This window comes from Protomyctophum bolini (assembly GCF_963924005.1).
Source record: "Protomyctophum bolini genome assembly, chromosome: 21".
Classification (NCBI taxonomy): Eukaryota; Metazoa; Chordata; class Actinopteri; order Myctophiformes; family Myctophidae; genus Protomyctophum; species Protomyctophum bolini.
The window spans coordinates 1554071-1571685 of NC_137882.1; the positions used below are offsets into that span (position 1 = coordinate 1554071).

General features: G+C 47.9%; 1 protein-coding gene across 1 annotated transcript in view; it reads left to right on the forward strand.

Annotated features, from left to right (window-relative positions):
• LOC308336020 (retinal-specific phospholipid-transporting ATPase ABCA4-like) overlaps positions 1–17615 on the forward strand; it is a gene marked incomplete at both ends in the record, with an annotated part of 167311 nt that overhangs the window by 137814 nt on the left and 11882 nt on the right. Inside the window, 13 exons of the mRNA XM_080793262.1 lie at positions 1150–1265; positions 1629–1776; positions 3281–3404; positions 4031–4160; positions 5321–5441; positions 8097–8159; positions 9321–9427; positions 12146–12287; positions 12608–12742; positions 14011–14114; positions 14874–14966; positions 15754–15857; positions 16525–16682. Of these exons, the coding sequence (XP_080649388.1) occupies positions 1150–1265; positions 1629–1776; positions 3281–3404; positions 4031–4160; positions 5321–5441; positions 8097–8159; positions 9321–9427; positions 12146–12287; positions 12608–12742; positions 14011–14114; positions 14874–14966; positions 15754–15857; positions 16525–16682 (1545 nt within the window). The remainder of the gene's footprint in view (positions 1–1149; positions 1266–1628; positions 1777–3280; positions 3405–4030; positions 4161–5320; positions 5442–8096; positions 8160–9320; positions 9428–12145; positions 12288–12607; positions 12743–14010; positions 14115–14873; positions 14967–15753; positions 15858–16524; positions 16683–17615) is intronic.

A 17615-nucleotide genomic window follows, 5' to 3' on the forward strand; every position in this document is an offset into this window, starting at 1 on the left:
TGTCTGTCTGAATGTGTCACTGTGACCGCTGTATCTCCTCACCGCCTGCACCAATCACTGTGACCGCCGTAGCTCCTCACCGCCTGCACCAATCACTGTGACCGCCGTATCTCCTCACTGCCTTGACCGCCGTATCTCCTCACTGCCTGCACCAATCGCTCCCACTTTTCACACAGGCATTGACCATAATAATATGGAGGTCTTAACGAAGCCCTTTTTCCGATTTAAAGGTAGAATAAGTGATTTCACTTAATTCAAATATCACTTATTTTTTTGTTTCGTTGTGATAATCCTCTCTACTATAGAGTGTGCTGACCATATAAGGAGACCATATGTCCCCCAGTTAACCCCTGGGGGTCAAAAAATCTTAGGTTTCGTTTTTTGACTCTATCCTGATTGGACGAAGGCTTAGGTCCCACAGCCAAAAACGAAACCTACGGTTTTTTTAGTGAAATCACTTACTCTACCTTTAACAAATTATTAATTAATTAAAAATGCGAAAACGCACCCAGGGCGCATTACCCCCCGCGGCCACAAGAGGGGGGGGGATATCTCACAACGGGTAAGGGCTAGTTATTTATAATTGTTATGTACCTGGCCTATAGGGGGTGCCAAAGATACACAACAAAAAAACAGGGCGAGACGCAGTTTACCAAAGAAATAAGAATTTATTGATTCACCAAAAATAAGTAATCAAACGATGAATCATGAATTTAAACAGATGAAGTGTGGAGATCAGTAGTCAGTGGTGTGTAGTGCGTGTATGCGTGAGTGAAATGTATGTGTGTGCGTGTTGTATGTATTTAACAGAAATGTTGAAAAGAGTGCATGGTGGAAAAGGTGCAGGGGGCAAAAGAAAGGAACAGAACTGGGGAAGCAGGTGTTGATAGGGCGTTGACACCCGGGCCCAGGTGTTGATAGGTCGTGGACAGACACCATTCATTTACCGTATTTACCACTTTCAACATCTCTCTCTCTCTCTCTGTCTCTCTCTCTCTGTCTCTCTCTCTTCTCTCTCTCTCTCTCTCTCTCTCTCTCTCTCTCTCTCTCTCTCTCTCTCTCTCTCTCTCTCTCTCTCTCTCTCTCTCTCTCTCTCTCTCTCTCTCTCTCTCTCTCTCTCTCTGTGTGTCTCTATGTCTCTCTCTCCAGATCAACTACTCCATCAGTGCAGCCTTGGTTGTGTGTATTTTCGTGGCCTTTGATAAGAAGTGCTACACGTCGCCGGACAACATCCAACCGCTCATCTCCCTGCTGCTGCTTTATGGGTAACGTAGTTCTTCTCCCTGCTGCTTTATGGGTAATGTAGTTCTTCTCCCTGCTGCTTTATGGGTAACGTAGTTCTTCTCCCTGCTGCTTTATGGGTAACGTAGTTCTTCTCCCTGCTGCTTTATGGGTAACGTAGTTCTTCTCCCTGCTGCTTTATGGGTAACGTAGTTCTTCTGCTGCTGCTTTATGGGTAACGTAGTTCTTCTCATCGAGGTCTATTATTTATTTATTCTGCATTTGAGCCACGGAACCACCGTTTGATGACATTTAGCCTCTCAGACCCATTTGAGCCACAGACGACCATTTGATGAGATTTTTAGCCTCTCAAAACTAAAGAATATTCTGTCTCTCTCTCCCCCCAGGTGGGCGGTGGTCCCTCTCATGTACCCTCTCTCCTACGTGTTCAGCGTTCCGTCCACGGCCTACGTCTGTCTCTCCTGCCTCAACCTGTTCATCGGCATCAACAGCAGCGCCGTCACCTTCATCCTGGACCTGTTCGGGTCCACCACGGTACAGACGTTATGTTCTTTAAACACCTTCATCCTGGACCTGTTTGGGTCCACCACGGTACAGACGTTATGTTCTTTAAACACCTTCATCCTGGACCTGTTTGGGTCCACCACGGTACAGACGTTATGTTCTTTAAACACCTTCATCCTGGACCTGTTCGGGTCCACCACGGTACAGACGTTATGTTCTTTAAACACCTTCATCCTGGACCTGTTTGGGTCCACCACGGTACAGACGTTATGTTCTTTAAACACCTTCATCCTGGACCTGTTCGGGTCCACCACGGTACAGACGTTATGTTCTTTAAACACCTTCATCCTGGACCTGTTCGGGTCCACCACGGTACAGACGTTATGTTCTTTAAACACCTTCATCCTGGACCTGTTTGGGTCCACCACGGTACAGACGTTATGTTCTTTAAACACCTTCATCCTGGACCTGTTGGGGTCCACCACGGTACAGATGTTATGTTCTTTAAACACCTTCATCCTGGACCTGTTCGGGTCCACCACGGTACAGACGTTATGTTCTTTAAACACCTTCATCCTGGACCTGTTTGGGTCCACCACGGTACAGACGTTATGTTCTTTAAACACCTTCATCCTGGACCTGTTCGGGTCCACCACGGTACAGACGTTATGTTCTTTAAACACCTTCATCCTGGACCTGTTGGGGTCCACCACGGTACAGACGTTATGTCCTTTAAACACCTTCATCCTGGACCTGTTTGGGTCCACCACGGTACAGACGTTATGTTCTTTAAACACCTTCATCCTGGACCTGTTTGGGTCCACCACGGTACAGACGTTATGTTCTTTAAACACCTTCATCCTGGACCTGTTTGGGTCCACCACGGTACAGACGTTATGTTCTTTAAACACCTTCATCCTGGACCTGTTTGGGTCCACCACGGTACAGACGTTATGTTCTTTAAACACCTTCATCCTGGACCTGTTTGGGTCCACCACGGTACAGACGTTATGTTCTTTAAACACCTTCATCCTGGACCTGTTGGGGTCCAGCACGGTACAGACGTTATGTTCTTTAAACACCTTCATCCTGGACCTGTTCGGGTCCACCACGGTACAGACGTTATGTTCTTTAAACACCTTCATCCTGGACCTGTTCGGGTCCACCACGGTACAGATGTTATGTCCTTTAAACACCTTCACCCTGGACCTGTTCGGGTCCACCACGGTACAGATGTTATGTCCTTTAAACACCTTCACCCTGGACCTGTTCGGGTCCACCACGGTACAGATGTTATGTTCTTTAACCCGTTCTGACCTGAGATCAGATCCTATAAAATGTTCTTCTATACATTCCTGACGGTTTTCTAAAAAAGGCGATGTTTCTGTGTGTCAGTCGTTCTTCGATTTTTCAAAAAATAGCAGACCTACAAGCTCGTAGCACGCCACTCGGTGGTATGGCGCTATGAGCTTGTAGATCTGCTATTTTTTCTCAAGCTTGTAGATCTGCTATTTTTCACCATGTCTCCCATCAGGCCCTGTACAAGTTCAACCAGATCTTAAAGACCATGCTGCTGGTGTGTCCTCATTACTGTCTGGGTCGAGGCCTCATCGATATGGCCATGAACCACGCTGCCAGCCAGGTGTACGCCCGCTTTGGTGGGTACACCGCACGCACGCACACACACACACACACGCACAAACGCACACGCACGCACAAACACACGCACGCACGCACGCACGTATAACAAAGATTATAAATGTGAAAAATATGCATTTTTCAATATAATTCGGCTCAAAGTCCGAGGCCACCCGTGGAATAGAAAAAAAATCACACTTGTGTGAAGTGAAGGGCGCTCTCATCGCCATTCATCATCATACATCACATTCCGTGCTCAGCCAATCAAATCGTCTCAAATTTGGCACACACACACAGCTGGGCGTGGGAGGGGCTAAGCGCCTGGCTTAGAATAATATAATTATATGTAAAAATGAGATGGAGAATGTCATCTATTCTATAGATCGATCCGATATGTTTCGACTCCACGCTTTAACGGTTAAAAAGTCAAATGATAGATAGTGGATAAACGGCATTCATGTTATCGCTGAAATAAGACGTTGTTCTGCCTGCCTGCCTGTCTGTCTGTCTGCCTGCCTGTCTGCCTGCCTGCCTGCCGGTCTGTCTGCCTGCCTCCCTGCCTGCCTGCCTGTCTGTCTGCCTGTCTGTCTGCCTCCCTCCCTCCCTGCCTCCCTCCCTCCCTCCCTGCGTTGCGTTGTGTGCGTAGGGGAGCGGTACCACCCAGACCCGTACAGCTGGGACTTCCTGGGTCAGAAGCTGTTCTTCCTGAGCGTCCAGGGTTTCGTCTACTTCTTCCTCACCATCCTCATCCAGTACCGGTTCTTCACGGACGTCTGGTAACGACACGCCACAGCGCTTTAACCGTTTCCGCCCGTAGGGCGGCTCCACGCGTCCCAGTCAAAGTCAAAGTCGTACCAATTGTCACACGCGTCACCGCAGTGAAATGTGTTCTCCGCATTTGACCCTTCTCTCTTGGAGCGGTGAGCTGCAGCCGTGCCGCGCTCGGGAATCATTTGATTAGTAGATTTTACCCCCCCCCCCCAATCTGTCACACTTTGTCCTAGTGTGAAGGTAGTGTGGGCCCAAAAATGGCACTGAACCAGCTCAAAAATAGTGAAAGGTACTGAAAACAAGTCTTTTGATGAACAATCAATATGTTTTTATTCACCTTGCAGAGTTCACATGAAAGAGTCGTTCCAACAAACAGCATACAAAATAAATAAGTATATCCAGCCCACTGGCCAGGTTGGCTCTCTCTAGGTCTGCTCTGCACCCTGCTGTGCAATCCTACATTGATTGCCCGGGCAGTGGCAGGTGCTCCTTATAAAGGCTAGGCCCCTCCCATGGACCAACCCAACCCTGGATTGATTCCACAATCATACCAGTATACCAGTGCATTCCCAATGTCCAGAGACATCACAATTCATAACATATTTTAGTGTCACATAATATTATAAATGATCTACATAATGATTAAAGAGTTCTCTAAACAAACCCTCCCACTGTTGGCATGTTCCCCATACCCCACAGTATAGTTGCTCCCTTCAATGAAGTCAACAATCAATTATCAATCAACAAATGCACAATAAATAATGTCAAACTAAACTCATTTTCTGTAAATTCAAACTCTGTTGGTTATCTTCAGTCTCAGTGGCAGGGTGAACTGCCACACAATCCAACCCTTTGATGCTGAGTGCCAAGCAGGGAGGGCATTGGGTCCCATTTTTACAGTCTTTGGTGTGTGACCCGGCCGGGGATCGAACCCCGACCTCCCAGTCTCAGGGCGGACACAATCTATATTCAAAGATTTGCACCACATTTTCAGGACTTTAAAATAGCAGACCTACAAGCTTGTAGGTCTGCTATTTTTCCATAGCTAAATTATAACAGAATGTCCAAAAGGGGTTTCCGCCCAAAATGGGTTAACTGACTGACTGACTGACTGACTGACTGACTGACTGACTGACTGTGTGGTTCCTGGTCTCTCCTCTGTCAGGACCCCTGAGGTACCGAAGCCTCTGATCACAGACGAAGACGAGGATGTCTCCGAGGAGAGAGAGCGCGTCTACCGTGGAGGAGACACCGCCGACATCCTACGCATACACGACCTGTCCAAGGTGAGGGTCTATCCTACGCATACACGACCTGTCCAAGGTGAGGGTCTATCCTACGCATCCACCACCTTGTCCAAGGTGAGAGTCTATCCTACGCATCCACCACCTTGTCCAAGGTGAGAGTCTATCCTACGCATCCACGACCTGTCCAAGGTGAGGGTCTATCCTACGCATCCACGACCTGTCCAAGGTGAGGGTCTATCCTACGCATCCAGGACCTTGTCCAAGGTGAGGGTCTATCCTACGCATACACGACCTGTCCAAGGTGAGGGTCTATCCTACGCATCCAGGACCTTGTCCAAGGTGAGGGTCTATCCTACGCATCCACCACCTTGTCCAAGGTGAGGGTCTATCCTACGCATCCACCACCTTGTCCATGGTGAGAGTCTATCCTACAGATACACGACCTGTCCAAGGTGAAAGTCTATCCTACGCATCCACGACCTTGTCCAAGGTGAGAGTCTATCCTACGCATCCAGGACCTTGTCCAAGGTGAGGGTCTATCCTACGCATACACGACCTGTCCAAGGTGAGAGTCTATCCTACGCATCCACGACCTTGTCCAAGGTGAGAGTCTATCCTACGCATCCAGGACCTTGTCCAAGGTGAGGGTCTATCCTACGCATACACGACCTGTCCAAGGTGAGAGTCTATCCTACGCATCCACGACCTTGTCCAAGGTGAGAGTCTATCCTACGCATCCAGGACCTTGTCCAAGGTGAGGGTCTATCCTACGCATACACGACCTGTCCAAGGTGAGAGTCTATCCTACGCATCCACGACCTTGTCCAAGGTGAGAGTCTATCCTACGCATCCAGGACCTTGTCTAAGGTGAGGGTCTATCCTACGCATCCAGGACCTTGTCCAAGGTGAGGGTCTATCCTACGCATCCACGACCTGTCCAAGGTGAGGGTCTATCCTACGCATCCAGGACCTTGTCCAAGGTGAGAGTCTATCCTACGCATACACGACCTGTCCAAGGTGAGGGTCTATCCTACGCATCCACGACCTGTTCAAGGTGAGGGTCTATCCTACGCATCCACGACCTGTTCAAGGTGAGAGTCTATCCTACGCATACACGACCTGTCCAAGGTGAGAGTCTATCCTACGCATCCAGGACCTTGTCCAAGGTGAGGGTCTATCCTACGCATACACGACCTGTCCAAGGTGAGAGTCTATACTACGCATCCACGACCTTGTCCAAGGTGAGAGTCTATCCTACGCATCCAGGACCTTGTCCAAGGTGAGGGTCTATCCTACGCATCTATAAAGCGTCGCAGTCCCGCCCCCTACCACCAGGGCCCAGGAAATTATTCCCTTTTCATTTTCCTCGTAGACTTTTCAAAAAGTATTTATTTAAAGACCTTTTAAGCCTCCTACGAAGCCAACTCTTGTCGTGACAAATCATGACAACAAACACAATTTTTTGGGCCGAACAAATAATTAGAAAGAAGAAAAAAAACGGCAGGTTACAACACTAGTTTTATTGTTGTTTTTCTTCTTTGTAATTATTTGTTTGGTCCAAAATATCGTGTTTGTTTGTCATGATTTGTCACGACTCGAGTTTGGCTCCGTACGACGCTCTATACGACTGGGAGGGATTTAAAAACGTTCGCTGTTCCGTACGACGCTCTATACGACTGGGAGGGATTTAAAAACGTTTGGCTCTGTACGACGCTCTATACGACTGGGAGGGATTTAAAAACGTTTGGCTCTGTACGACGCTCTATACGACTGGGAGGGATTTAAAAACGTTTGGCTCTGTACGACGCTCTATACGACTGGGAGGGATTTAAAAACGTTTGGCTCTGTACGACGCTCTATACGACTGGGAGGGATTTAAAAACGTTTGGCTCTGTACGACGCTCTATACGACTGGGAGGGATTTAAAAACGTTTGGCTCTGTACGACGCTCTATACGACTGGGAGGGATTTAAAAACGTTAGTTTGGCTCCGTACGACGCTCTATACGACTGGGAGGGATTTAAAAACGTTAGTTTGGCTCCGTACGACGCTCTATACGACTGGGAGGGATTTAAAAACGTTAGTTTGGCTCCGTACGACGCTCTATACGACTGGGAGGGATTTAAAAACGTTAGTTTGGCTCCGTACGACGCTCTATACGACTGGGAGGGATTTAAAAACGTTTGGCTCCGTACGACGCTCTATATATACGACTGGGAGGGATTTAAAAACGTTTGGCTCCGTACGACGCTCTATACGACTGGGAGGGATTTAAAAACGTTCGCTGTGGAAGAATATATATTCAAAGATTTGCTCCACATATTCATGATTTTCTTTTTTACAAGCTCGTAGCGCAGCGCTCGGTGGCGCGCTACAAGCTTGTAGATCTGCTATTTTTCAATAGCTAAAGCATAACGTAATGCATAAAGCACCAAAATGGGTTCTTGTCCTGAGTGGGTTAAGCTGAGTAAGTATATGTTTGGGACCTTCCTCATCAAAACTACTAACATTTAGTAATATTTATTTATTGTGCGTAACACTTTTCTCTCCCCCTCTCTCTCTCTCTCTCTCTCTCTCTCTCTCTCTTTCTCTCTGTGGGTCTTTATCTCTCTCTCTCTCTCTCTCTCTCTCTCTCTCTCTCTCTCTCTCTCTCTCTCTCTCTCTCTATCTCTATGTGGGTCTGCCGTTGCCCAGATGTACGAAGGGAGTTCTGTTCCAGCTGTGGACAGAATCTGTGTCGGCGTGTCCCCTGGAGAGGTAGGTAGGACCATGGACCAGTACCGGTCCTCTAGTCTGTAGGACCATGGACAGGTCCTCTAGTCTGTAGGACCCTGGACCGGTCCTCTAGTCTGTAGGTAGGACCCTGGACCGGTCCTCTAGTCTGTAGGACCATGGACTGGTCCTCTAGTCTGTAGGTAGGACCATGGACCGGTCCTCTAGTCTGTAGGACCATGGACAGGTCCTCTAGTCTGTAGGACCATGGACATGTCCTCTAGTCTGTAGGACCATGGACAGGTCCTCTAGTCTGTAGGACCATGGACAGGTCCTCTAGTCTGTAGGACCATGGACAGGTCCTCTAGTCTGTAGGACCATGGACAGGTCCTCTAGTCTGTAGGACCATGGACAGGTCCTCTAGTCTGTAGGACCATGGATAGGTCCTCTAGTCTGTAGGACCATGGACAGGTCCTCTAGTCTGTAGGACCATGGACAGGTCCTCTAGTCTGTAGGACCATGGACAGGTCCTCTAGTCTGTAGGACCATGGACCGGTCCTCTAGTCTGTAGGACCCTGGACAGGTCCTCTAGTCTGTAGGACCATGGACAGGTCCTCTAGTCTGTAGGACCATGGACAGGTCCTCTAGTCTGTAGGACCATGGACATGTCCTCTAGTCTGTAGGACCATGGACAGGTCCTCTAGTCTGTAGGACCATGGACCGGTCCTCTAGTCTGTAGGACCCTGGACTGGTCCTCTAGTCTGTAGGACCATGGACATGTCCTCTAGTCTGTAGGACCATGGACAGGTCCTCTAGTCTGTAGGTAGGACCATGGACAGGTCCTCTAGTCTGTAGGACCATGGACCGGTCCTCTAGTCTGTAGGACCATGGACCGGTCCTCTAGTCTCTAGGACCATGGACAGGTCCTCTAGTCTGTAGGACCATGGACATGTCCTCTAGTCTGTAGGACCATGGACAGGTCCTCTAGTCTGTAGGACCATGGACAGGTCCTCTAGTCTGTAGGACCATGTACATGTCCTCTAGTCTGTAGGACCATGGACCGGTCCTCTAGTCTGTAGGACCATGGACAGGTCCTCTAGTCTGTAGGACCATGGACTGGTCCTCTAGTCTAGAGAGAAATCCACCTTAATTAATATATACTCTAAACACGAGTGTGATTTGTGTCTCCCCGGGGGGGGGGGGCAGTGCTTCGGTCTCCTGGGGGTCAACGGAGCGGGGAAGACCACCACCTTCAAGATGCTGACGGGAGACGTGGACGTGACCTCGGGAGGAGCCTCGGTCGCTGGACACAAGTACGTCCGATACAATAACATTTAGCCCTCCAAGACCCGAATTAAGTTCTACTTTCAGATTGTCTTGTAGGAGTACTTTGGAGAGGAAAATATAATGTTTTTCTTTTTTTTTAATCTTTTGGTACTTTTTTACAGCGTTGTGACCAACATAATGTTTGTATTTTTTACAGCGTTGTGACCAACATAATATTTGTATTTTTTACAGCGTTGTGACCAACATAATTTTTGTATTTCTTTACAGCGTTGTGACCAAAATAATGTTTGTATTTTTTACAGCGTTGTGACCAACATAATATTTGTATTTCTTTACAGCGTTGTGACCAAAATAATGTTTGTATTTTTTACAGCGTTGTGACCAACATAATATTTGTATTTTTTACAGCATTGTGACCAACATAATGTTTGTATTTTTTACAGCGTTGTGACCAACATAATATTTGTATTTCTTACAGCGTTGTGACCAACATAATATTTGTATTTTTTACAGCATTGTGAACAAAATAATGTTTGTATTTTTTACAGCGTTGTGACCAACATATTTGTATTTTTTACAGCATTGTGACCAACATAATGTTTGTATTTTTTACAGCGTTGTGACCAACATAATGTTTGTATTTTTTACAGCGTTGTGACCAACATAATGTTTGTATTTTTTACAGCGTTGTGACCAACATAATATTTGTATTTTTTACAGCATTGTGACCAACATAATGTTTGTATTTTTTACAGCATTGTGACCAACATAATGTTTGTATTTTTTACAGCGTTGTGACCAACATAATATTTGTCTTTTTTACAGCGTTGTGACCAACATAATATTTGTATTTTTTACAGCATTGTGAACAAAATAATGTTTGTATTTTTTACAGCGTTGTGACCAACATATTTGTATTTTTTACAGCATTGTGACCAACATAATGTTTGTATTTTTTACAGCGTTGTGACCAACATAATATTTGTATTTTTTACAGCGTTGTGACCAACATAATGTTTGTATTTTTTACAGCGTTGTGACCAACATAATATTTGTATTTTTTACAGCGTTGTGACCAACATAATGTTTGTATTTTTTACAGCGTTGTGACCAACATAATATTTGTATTTTTTACAGCGTTGTGACCAACATAATATTTGTATTTTTTACAGCGTTGTGACCAACATAATGTTTGTATTTTTTACAGTGTTGTGACCAACATAATATTTGTATTTTTTACAGCGTTGTGACCAACATAATGTTTATATTTTTTACAGCGTTGTGATCAACATAATATTTGTATTTTTTACAGCGTTGTGACCAACATAATGTTTGTATTTCTTACAGCGTGGTGGTGACAGAACATCCTGTATTTCTTACAGCGTGGTGGTGACAGAACATCCTGTATTTCTTACAGCGTGGTGACAGAACATCCTGTATTTCTTACAGCTTGGTGACAGAACATCCTGTATTTCTTACAGCGTGGTGACAGAACATCCTGTATTTCTTACAGCGTGGTGACAGAACATCCTGTATTTCTTACAGCGTGGTGACAGAACATCCTGTATTTCTTACAGCGTGGTGGTGACAGAACATCCTGTATTTCTTACAGCGTGGTGACAGAACATCCTGTATTTCTTACAGCGTGGTGGTGACAGAACATCCTGTATTTCTTACAGCGTGGTGACAGACATCCTGTATTTCTTACAGCGTGGTGACAGAACATCCTGTATTTCTTACAGCGTGGTGACAGAACATCCTGTATTTCTTACAGCGTGGTGACAGAACATCCTGTATTTCTTACAGCGTGGTGGTGACAGACATCCTGTATTTCTTACAGCGTGGTGACAGAACATCCTGTATTTCTTACAGCGTGGTGACAGAACATCCTGTATTTCTTACAACGTGGTGGTGACAGACATCCTGTATTTCTTACAGCGTGGTGGTGACAGAACATCCTGTATTTCTTACAGCGTGGTGGTGACAGAGATCCTGTATTTCTTACAGCGTGGTGGTGACAGAACATCCTGTATTTCTTACAGCGTGGTGGTGACAGAACATCCTGTATTTCTTACAGCGTGGTGACAGAACATCCTGTATTTCTTACAGCGTGGTGACAGACATCCTGTATTTCTTACAGCGTGGTGACAGAACATCCTGTATTTCTTACAGCGTGGTGGTGACAGAACATCCTGTATTTCTTACAGCGTGGTGGTGACAGAACATCCTGTATTTCTTACAGCGTGGTGACAGACATCCTGTATTTCTTACAGCGTGGTGACAGACATCCTGTATTTCTTACAGCGTGGTGGTGACAGAACATCCTGTATTTCTTACAGCGTGGTGGTGACAGAACATCCTGTATTTCTTACAGCGTGGTGACAGAACATCCTGTATTTCTTACAGCGTGGTGACAGAACATCCTGTATTTCTTACAGCGTGGTGGTGACAGAACATCCTGTATTTCTTACAGCGTGGTGGTGACAGAACATCCTGTATTTCTTACAGCGTGGTGGTGACAGAACATCCTGTATTTCTTACAGCGTGGTGACAGAACATCCTGTATTTCTTACAGCGTGGTGGTGACAGAACATCCTGTATTTCTTACAGCGTGGTGACAGAACATCCTGTATTTCTTACAGCGTGGTGGTGACAGAACATCCTGTATTTCTTACAGCGTGGTGACAGAACATCCTGTATTTCTTACAGCGTGGTCGTGACAGAACATCCTGTATTTCTTACAGCGTGGTGACAGACATCCTGTCCGTGCATCAGAACATGGGTTACTGTCCACAGTACGACGCCCTAGACGAGCTGCTGACGGGCCGCGAACACCTGCACCTCTACGCCCGCCTCCGGGGGGTGCCAGAGGACCAGATCAGCAGGGTAGGTAAACGGCCCGTACGCCAGTATGAACTGGGTACGGGCCGCCATGAGGCCCGTATAGGGCGTCGCAGTCCCTCCCCCTTTGAAAATGAATCTCAATGCATGTATTTTCTAGTAGAGACCAGTCCTCTGTCCTCCAGGTCTAGTAGAGACCAGTCCTCTGTCCTCTCCTCCAGGTCTAGTAGAGACCAGTCCTCTGTCCTCTCCTCCAGGTCTAGTAGAGACCAGTCCTCTGTCCTCTCCTCCAGGTCTAGTAGAGACCAGTCCTCTGTCCTCTCCTCCAGGTCTAGTAGAGACCAGTCCTCTGTCTTCTCCTCCAGGTCGCCGACTGGGCCATCCAGAAGCTCGGGATGGGCGAGTTCGCGGCTCACACCGCCGAGACCTACAGCGGAGGAAACCGCCGGAAGCTCTCCACGGCCATCGCCCTGATAGGCTGCCCTGCCCTGGTGCTGCTGGTGAGGCTAACGCTAAGCTATATTAGCATGATAGGCTGCCCTGCTGGTGAGGCTAACGCCAAGCTACATTAGCATGATAGGATGCCCTGCTGGTGAGGCTAACGCTAAGCTACATTAGCATGATAGGATGCCCTGCTGCCTGCTGGTGAGGCTAACGCTAAGCTACATTAGCATGATAGGCTGCCCTGCTGGTGAGGCTAACGCTAAGCTACATTAGCATGATAGGCTGCCCTGCTGGTGAGGCTAACGCCAAGCTACATTAGCATGATAGGCTGCCCTGCCCTGGTGAGGCTAACGCTAAGCTACATTAGCATGATAGGCTGCCCTGCTATCCTGCAATAATTGCATGCTGGTTACCTTAGCCTAGGTTGAACCACAGGCTGTGTTGAACAATTGGGAATTAGAAATTGATGCTTTTGTGACTGAGGCGTGGCAGGTTAAGACTGAGGTTAGGGTTAGCGATCTACGTGGCTAGGGATGGAGCTCGATAACTTTTGGAAAGAGGTAACGTCCCTTAACAGGGCTAAAGCAGCGCTCCCATGTAATGTAGAGGGGGTAACAGATCCAGTAGGCATCGCTGCCCTCTGGAGGCAGCATTATGCAACACTATTTCATTGTGTTAATGGTGAGCCTTATCATATAGGTGCTATAGAAGGGGAAAGTACTTTTTTTAACACCCACGAGGTTGTTAATGCCATACGGCAACTTGCTGACAGAAGATCCAGTGGTCTGAACAATATTACAGCAGAACACTTAAAGCTAGCTGGTCTCAGATTGGCAGTGTTGTTGTTGTTGAGGTTAGGGTTAGTGACCTACGTGGCTGGTTAAGACTGAGGTTAGGGTTAGCGACCTACGTGGCTGGTTAAGACTGAGGTTAGGGTTAGCGACCTACGTGGCCGGTTATGACTGAGGTTAGGGTTAGCGACCTACGTTGCTGGTTAAGACTGAGGTTAGGGTTAGCGACCTACGTGGTCGGTTAAGACTGAGGTTAGGGTTAGCGACCTACGTGGCCGGTTAAGACTGAGGTTAGGGTTTGAGATGGTGTTAGTAATCGGTCGGACGACCAGGTGGTCAGAACAATGACATGTTACCCCGTGTGCCTGTGTGTGTGTGTGTGTGTGTGTGTGTGTGTGTGTGTGTGTGTGTGTGTGTGTGTGTGTGTGTGTGTGTGTGTGTGTGTGTGTGTGTGTGTGTGTGTGTGTGTGTGTGTGTGTGTGTGTGTGTGTGCGTGCGTGCGTGCGTGCGTGCGTGTGTGTGTGTGCGTCCAGGACGAGCCCACCACCGGCATGGACCCTCACTCCAGACGCTTCCTGTGGAACTCCATCATGAGCGTCATCCAGGACAACAGAGCCGTGGTGCTCACCTCCCACAGGTGTGTGTTGCGTGCGTGCGTGCGTGCGTGCGTGCGTGCGTGCGTGTGTGACGTGTGTGCGACGTGCGTGGGCGCACGACACACGTGCATATATTGAAAAAAACACGGACCGTTTTGCTTATTGGTACCGAAGTCCAAAATGTGATTTTAACCCATTCTGGACGTTTCTAGCATTATGTTATACTTCAGCTATTGAAAGAAAATTGCAGATCTACAAGCTGAGTGCCGTGCGTTATTTTCTTTTTTTAAATCCTGAAAATGCGGCGCGAAATTTGGAATTTCTTGAACATTTTTAACTCAAATCTTTGCTTCTCTGGGAGGAGCTCGGGTCGAAGTTGGTTCGGTTCTAGTCAAGGAAAATTGGCCTCAGATCCTGTGCAGCAGGGGCGTGGGCCGCGTGGCCCAGTGCGTTGCGTTTCAAATGAAATGCGAATCAAAAGACAGGGGCGGGTTCCACATGGAGTGGGCGCTACATCTAAATAAGACGGAAGGGAAACAATTGCTCCTTGAGCGGTGGTGGCCTACTACAATTCAATTTGGAATTGGATTCCCTTCGGACTATTTTCATGGTGTGCACAGTGCTTCAGACCGGAAAGGGGAGTGTCCGCTCAGATTCTGAGCGCAACGTACTTCCCTCACAGGGATACGTTGCTTTCTTCCCAGAAGTTCCTTTTTTCTCGCCCGCCTAGTGGCGAAAAATAAAACTTCTGGGAACTCAGATTAGTTCGGTTCTAACGGCGTTTCTTCTCTCTCCGACAGCATGGAGGAGTGCGAGGCCTTGTGCACGCGCTTGGCCATCATGGTCAACGGATCCTTCAAGTGTCTGGGGAGCATCCAGCACCTCAAATACAAGTAGGTCTTTTCAAATCTATTTCATAGTCCAGTTTTAGGTGATACGGTGACCACCGAAACTGGTGGTGAGATGTGTTTGGGGTGAGCGGTGAGTCTCTTACCACCGCGGCTCAGTGACGTCATGTTGTAGTTTTAGTAAAAACAGAGAGGTGTGTTTGGGTGAGCGGTGAGTCTCTTACCACCGCGGCTCAGTGACGTCATGTTGTAGTTTTAGTAAAAACAGAGAGATGTGTTTGGGGTGAGCGGTGAGTCTCTTACCACTGCGGCTCAGTGACGTCATGTTGTAGTTTTAGTAAAAACAGAGAGGTGTGTTTGGGGTGAGCGGTGAGTCTCTTACCACTGCGGCTCAGTGACGTCATGTTGTAGTTTTAGTAAAAACAGAGAGATGTGTTTGGGGTGAGCGGTGAGTCTCTTACCACTGCGGCTCAGTGACGTCATGTTGTAGTTTTAGTAAAAACAGAGAGGTGTGTTTGGGGTGAGCGGTGAGTCTCTTACCACCGCGGCTCAGTGACGTCATGTAATTGACAATATACAAAATGTACTATAAACACCAACTTTGATGAGGCAGTATTGTTTTTTGTATATTGTATTTGTTTTCAAAATATAAGGTTTTCTTCATTTCCTGAAACATGTATAATATTACATTTAATTTCCCGAAGAATAAACATTTAGTTAGTTAAGAGGTTAGCTGTAAAACATTCAAGCGATTTAACCACTTCTAAAAGACCAAATAAAACGTTTAATCTGTCAAATTCACCGCCGATGATGTCATTGGTGGTCGGGGCAGGTTCGGTGACGGCTACGTGGTCACCATGAAGATCCGGGCGGCGGATCGCGGCCGCGCGCCCGACCTGAACCCCGCCGAGGCCTTCATGGACAGCACCTTCCCAGGTACAGTACAGTACAGTACAGTGTACGGTTCCGTGTGGTTTTAGGCTGCAGATTTAGATTTGAGTTTTTAGTCATTGTTAGTCTCTTTTAAATCCCACGATTTTGTAACCCATTTTTTCACCCAGTGTCAATTATCTAATGTAATCCTGGGCGCTACACTTCCTCTGCCAACCTGGGGGGGGGGGGGGCAGCGGACTGTCCTCATGCTTCCTTCTGTGCATGAGGAGTCCAAGCTGCTTCTTTTCACCTGACGGGGGAGTTTCCCTGGTTGGACGTAGCGCATGGAAGGAACACGCTATAGAGCGCCGCAGTCCCTCCCCCTTTCAGAAAAACGAGTGGCCCAGGAAATGAATCCCCAATGCATTCTCCCATCGGCACTTTCTTATTTAATTTATTTAAAGACGGTTACGCCGCGGACAAAGCCAACTCGGATGGTGACAAATCATGACAATGATAAATTATTTGATCGGCCCCAAAACATTGTGTTCATTGTCATGATTTGTCACGATCCGAGTTGGCTTTGTCCGCGGCGTAACCGTCTTTAAATAATTTAAATAAGAAGTGCCGATTGGAGAATGCATTGGGGTTTCATTTCCTGTGGTGGTGTGGTGGTGTGGTGTGGTTGGTGTGGTGTGGTTGGTGCGGTGTGGTGGTGTGTGCGGTCCAGGCTGCGTCCACAGAGAGAAGCACCATGGTGGTTCTGGTGGGACGCTGCAGTACGGCATCCCGTCCTCCTCGCTGGCCAGAGTCTTCCACACGCTGCTGCTCAACAAAGACCGCCTCAACATCCAAGACTACTCCGTGTCCCAGACCACTCTGGACCAGGTAGGGAGACTAGACCACTCTGGACCAGGTAGGAGGACCAGACCACTCTGGACCAGGTAGGGAGACCAGACCACTCTGGACCAGGTAGGGAGACTAGACCACTCTGGACCAGGTAGGAGGACCAGACCACTCTGGACCAGGTAGGGAGACTAGACCACTCTGGACCAGGTAGGAGGACCAGACCACTCTGGACCAGGTAGGGAGACTAGACCACTCTGGACCAGGTAGGGAGACTAGACCACTCTGGACCAGGTAGGAGGACCAGACCACTCTGGACCAGGTAGGAGGACCAGACCACTCTGGACCAGGTAGGGAGACTAGACCACTCTGGACCAGGTAGGAGGACCAGACCACTCTGGACCAGGTAGGAGGACCAGACCACTCTGGACCAGGTAGGGAGACTAGACCACTCTGGACCAGGTAGGGAGACTAGACCACTCTGGACCAGGTAGGAGGACCAGACCACTCTGGACCAGGTAGGAGGACCAGACCACTCTGGACCAGGTAGGAGGACCAGACCACTCTGGACCAGGTAGGGAGACTAGACCACTCTGGACCAGGTAGGAGGACCAGACCACTCTGGACCAGGTAGGAGGACCAGACCACTCTGGACCAGGTAGGAGGACCAGACCACTCTGGACCAGGTAGGAGGACCAGACCACTCTGGACCAGGTAGGAGGACCAGACCACTCTGGACCAGGTAGGGAGACCAGACCACTCTGGACCAGGTAGGAGGACTACTCTGTGTCCCAGACCAGAGTAGTCTGAGACACAGGCACGGGATGTCGGACTGACGTTGGAAATACCAACAGTTCTACAGTCATGAGACTCTAACCCTCGAACCCTAACCTCACACGGACGCCACAGGCGATTTGTAACCATCAACGGGCGATTTGTAACCATCAACGGGTGATTTGTAACATCAAAGGGGGG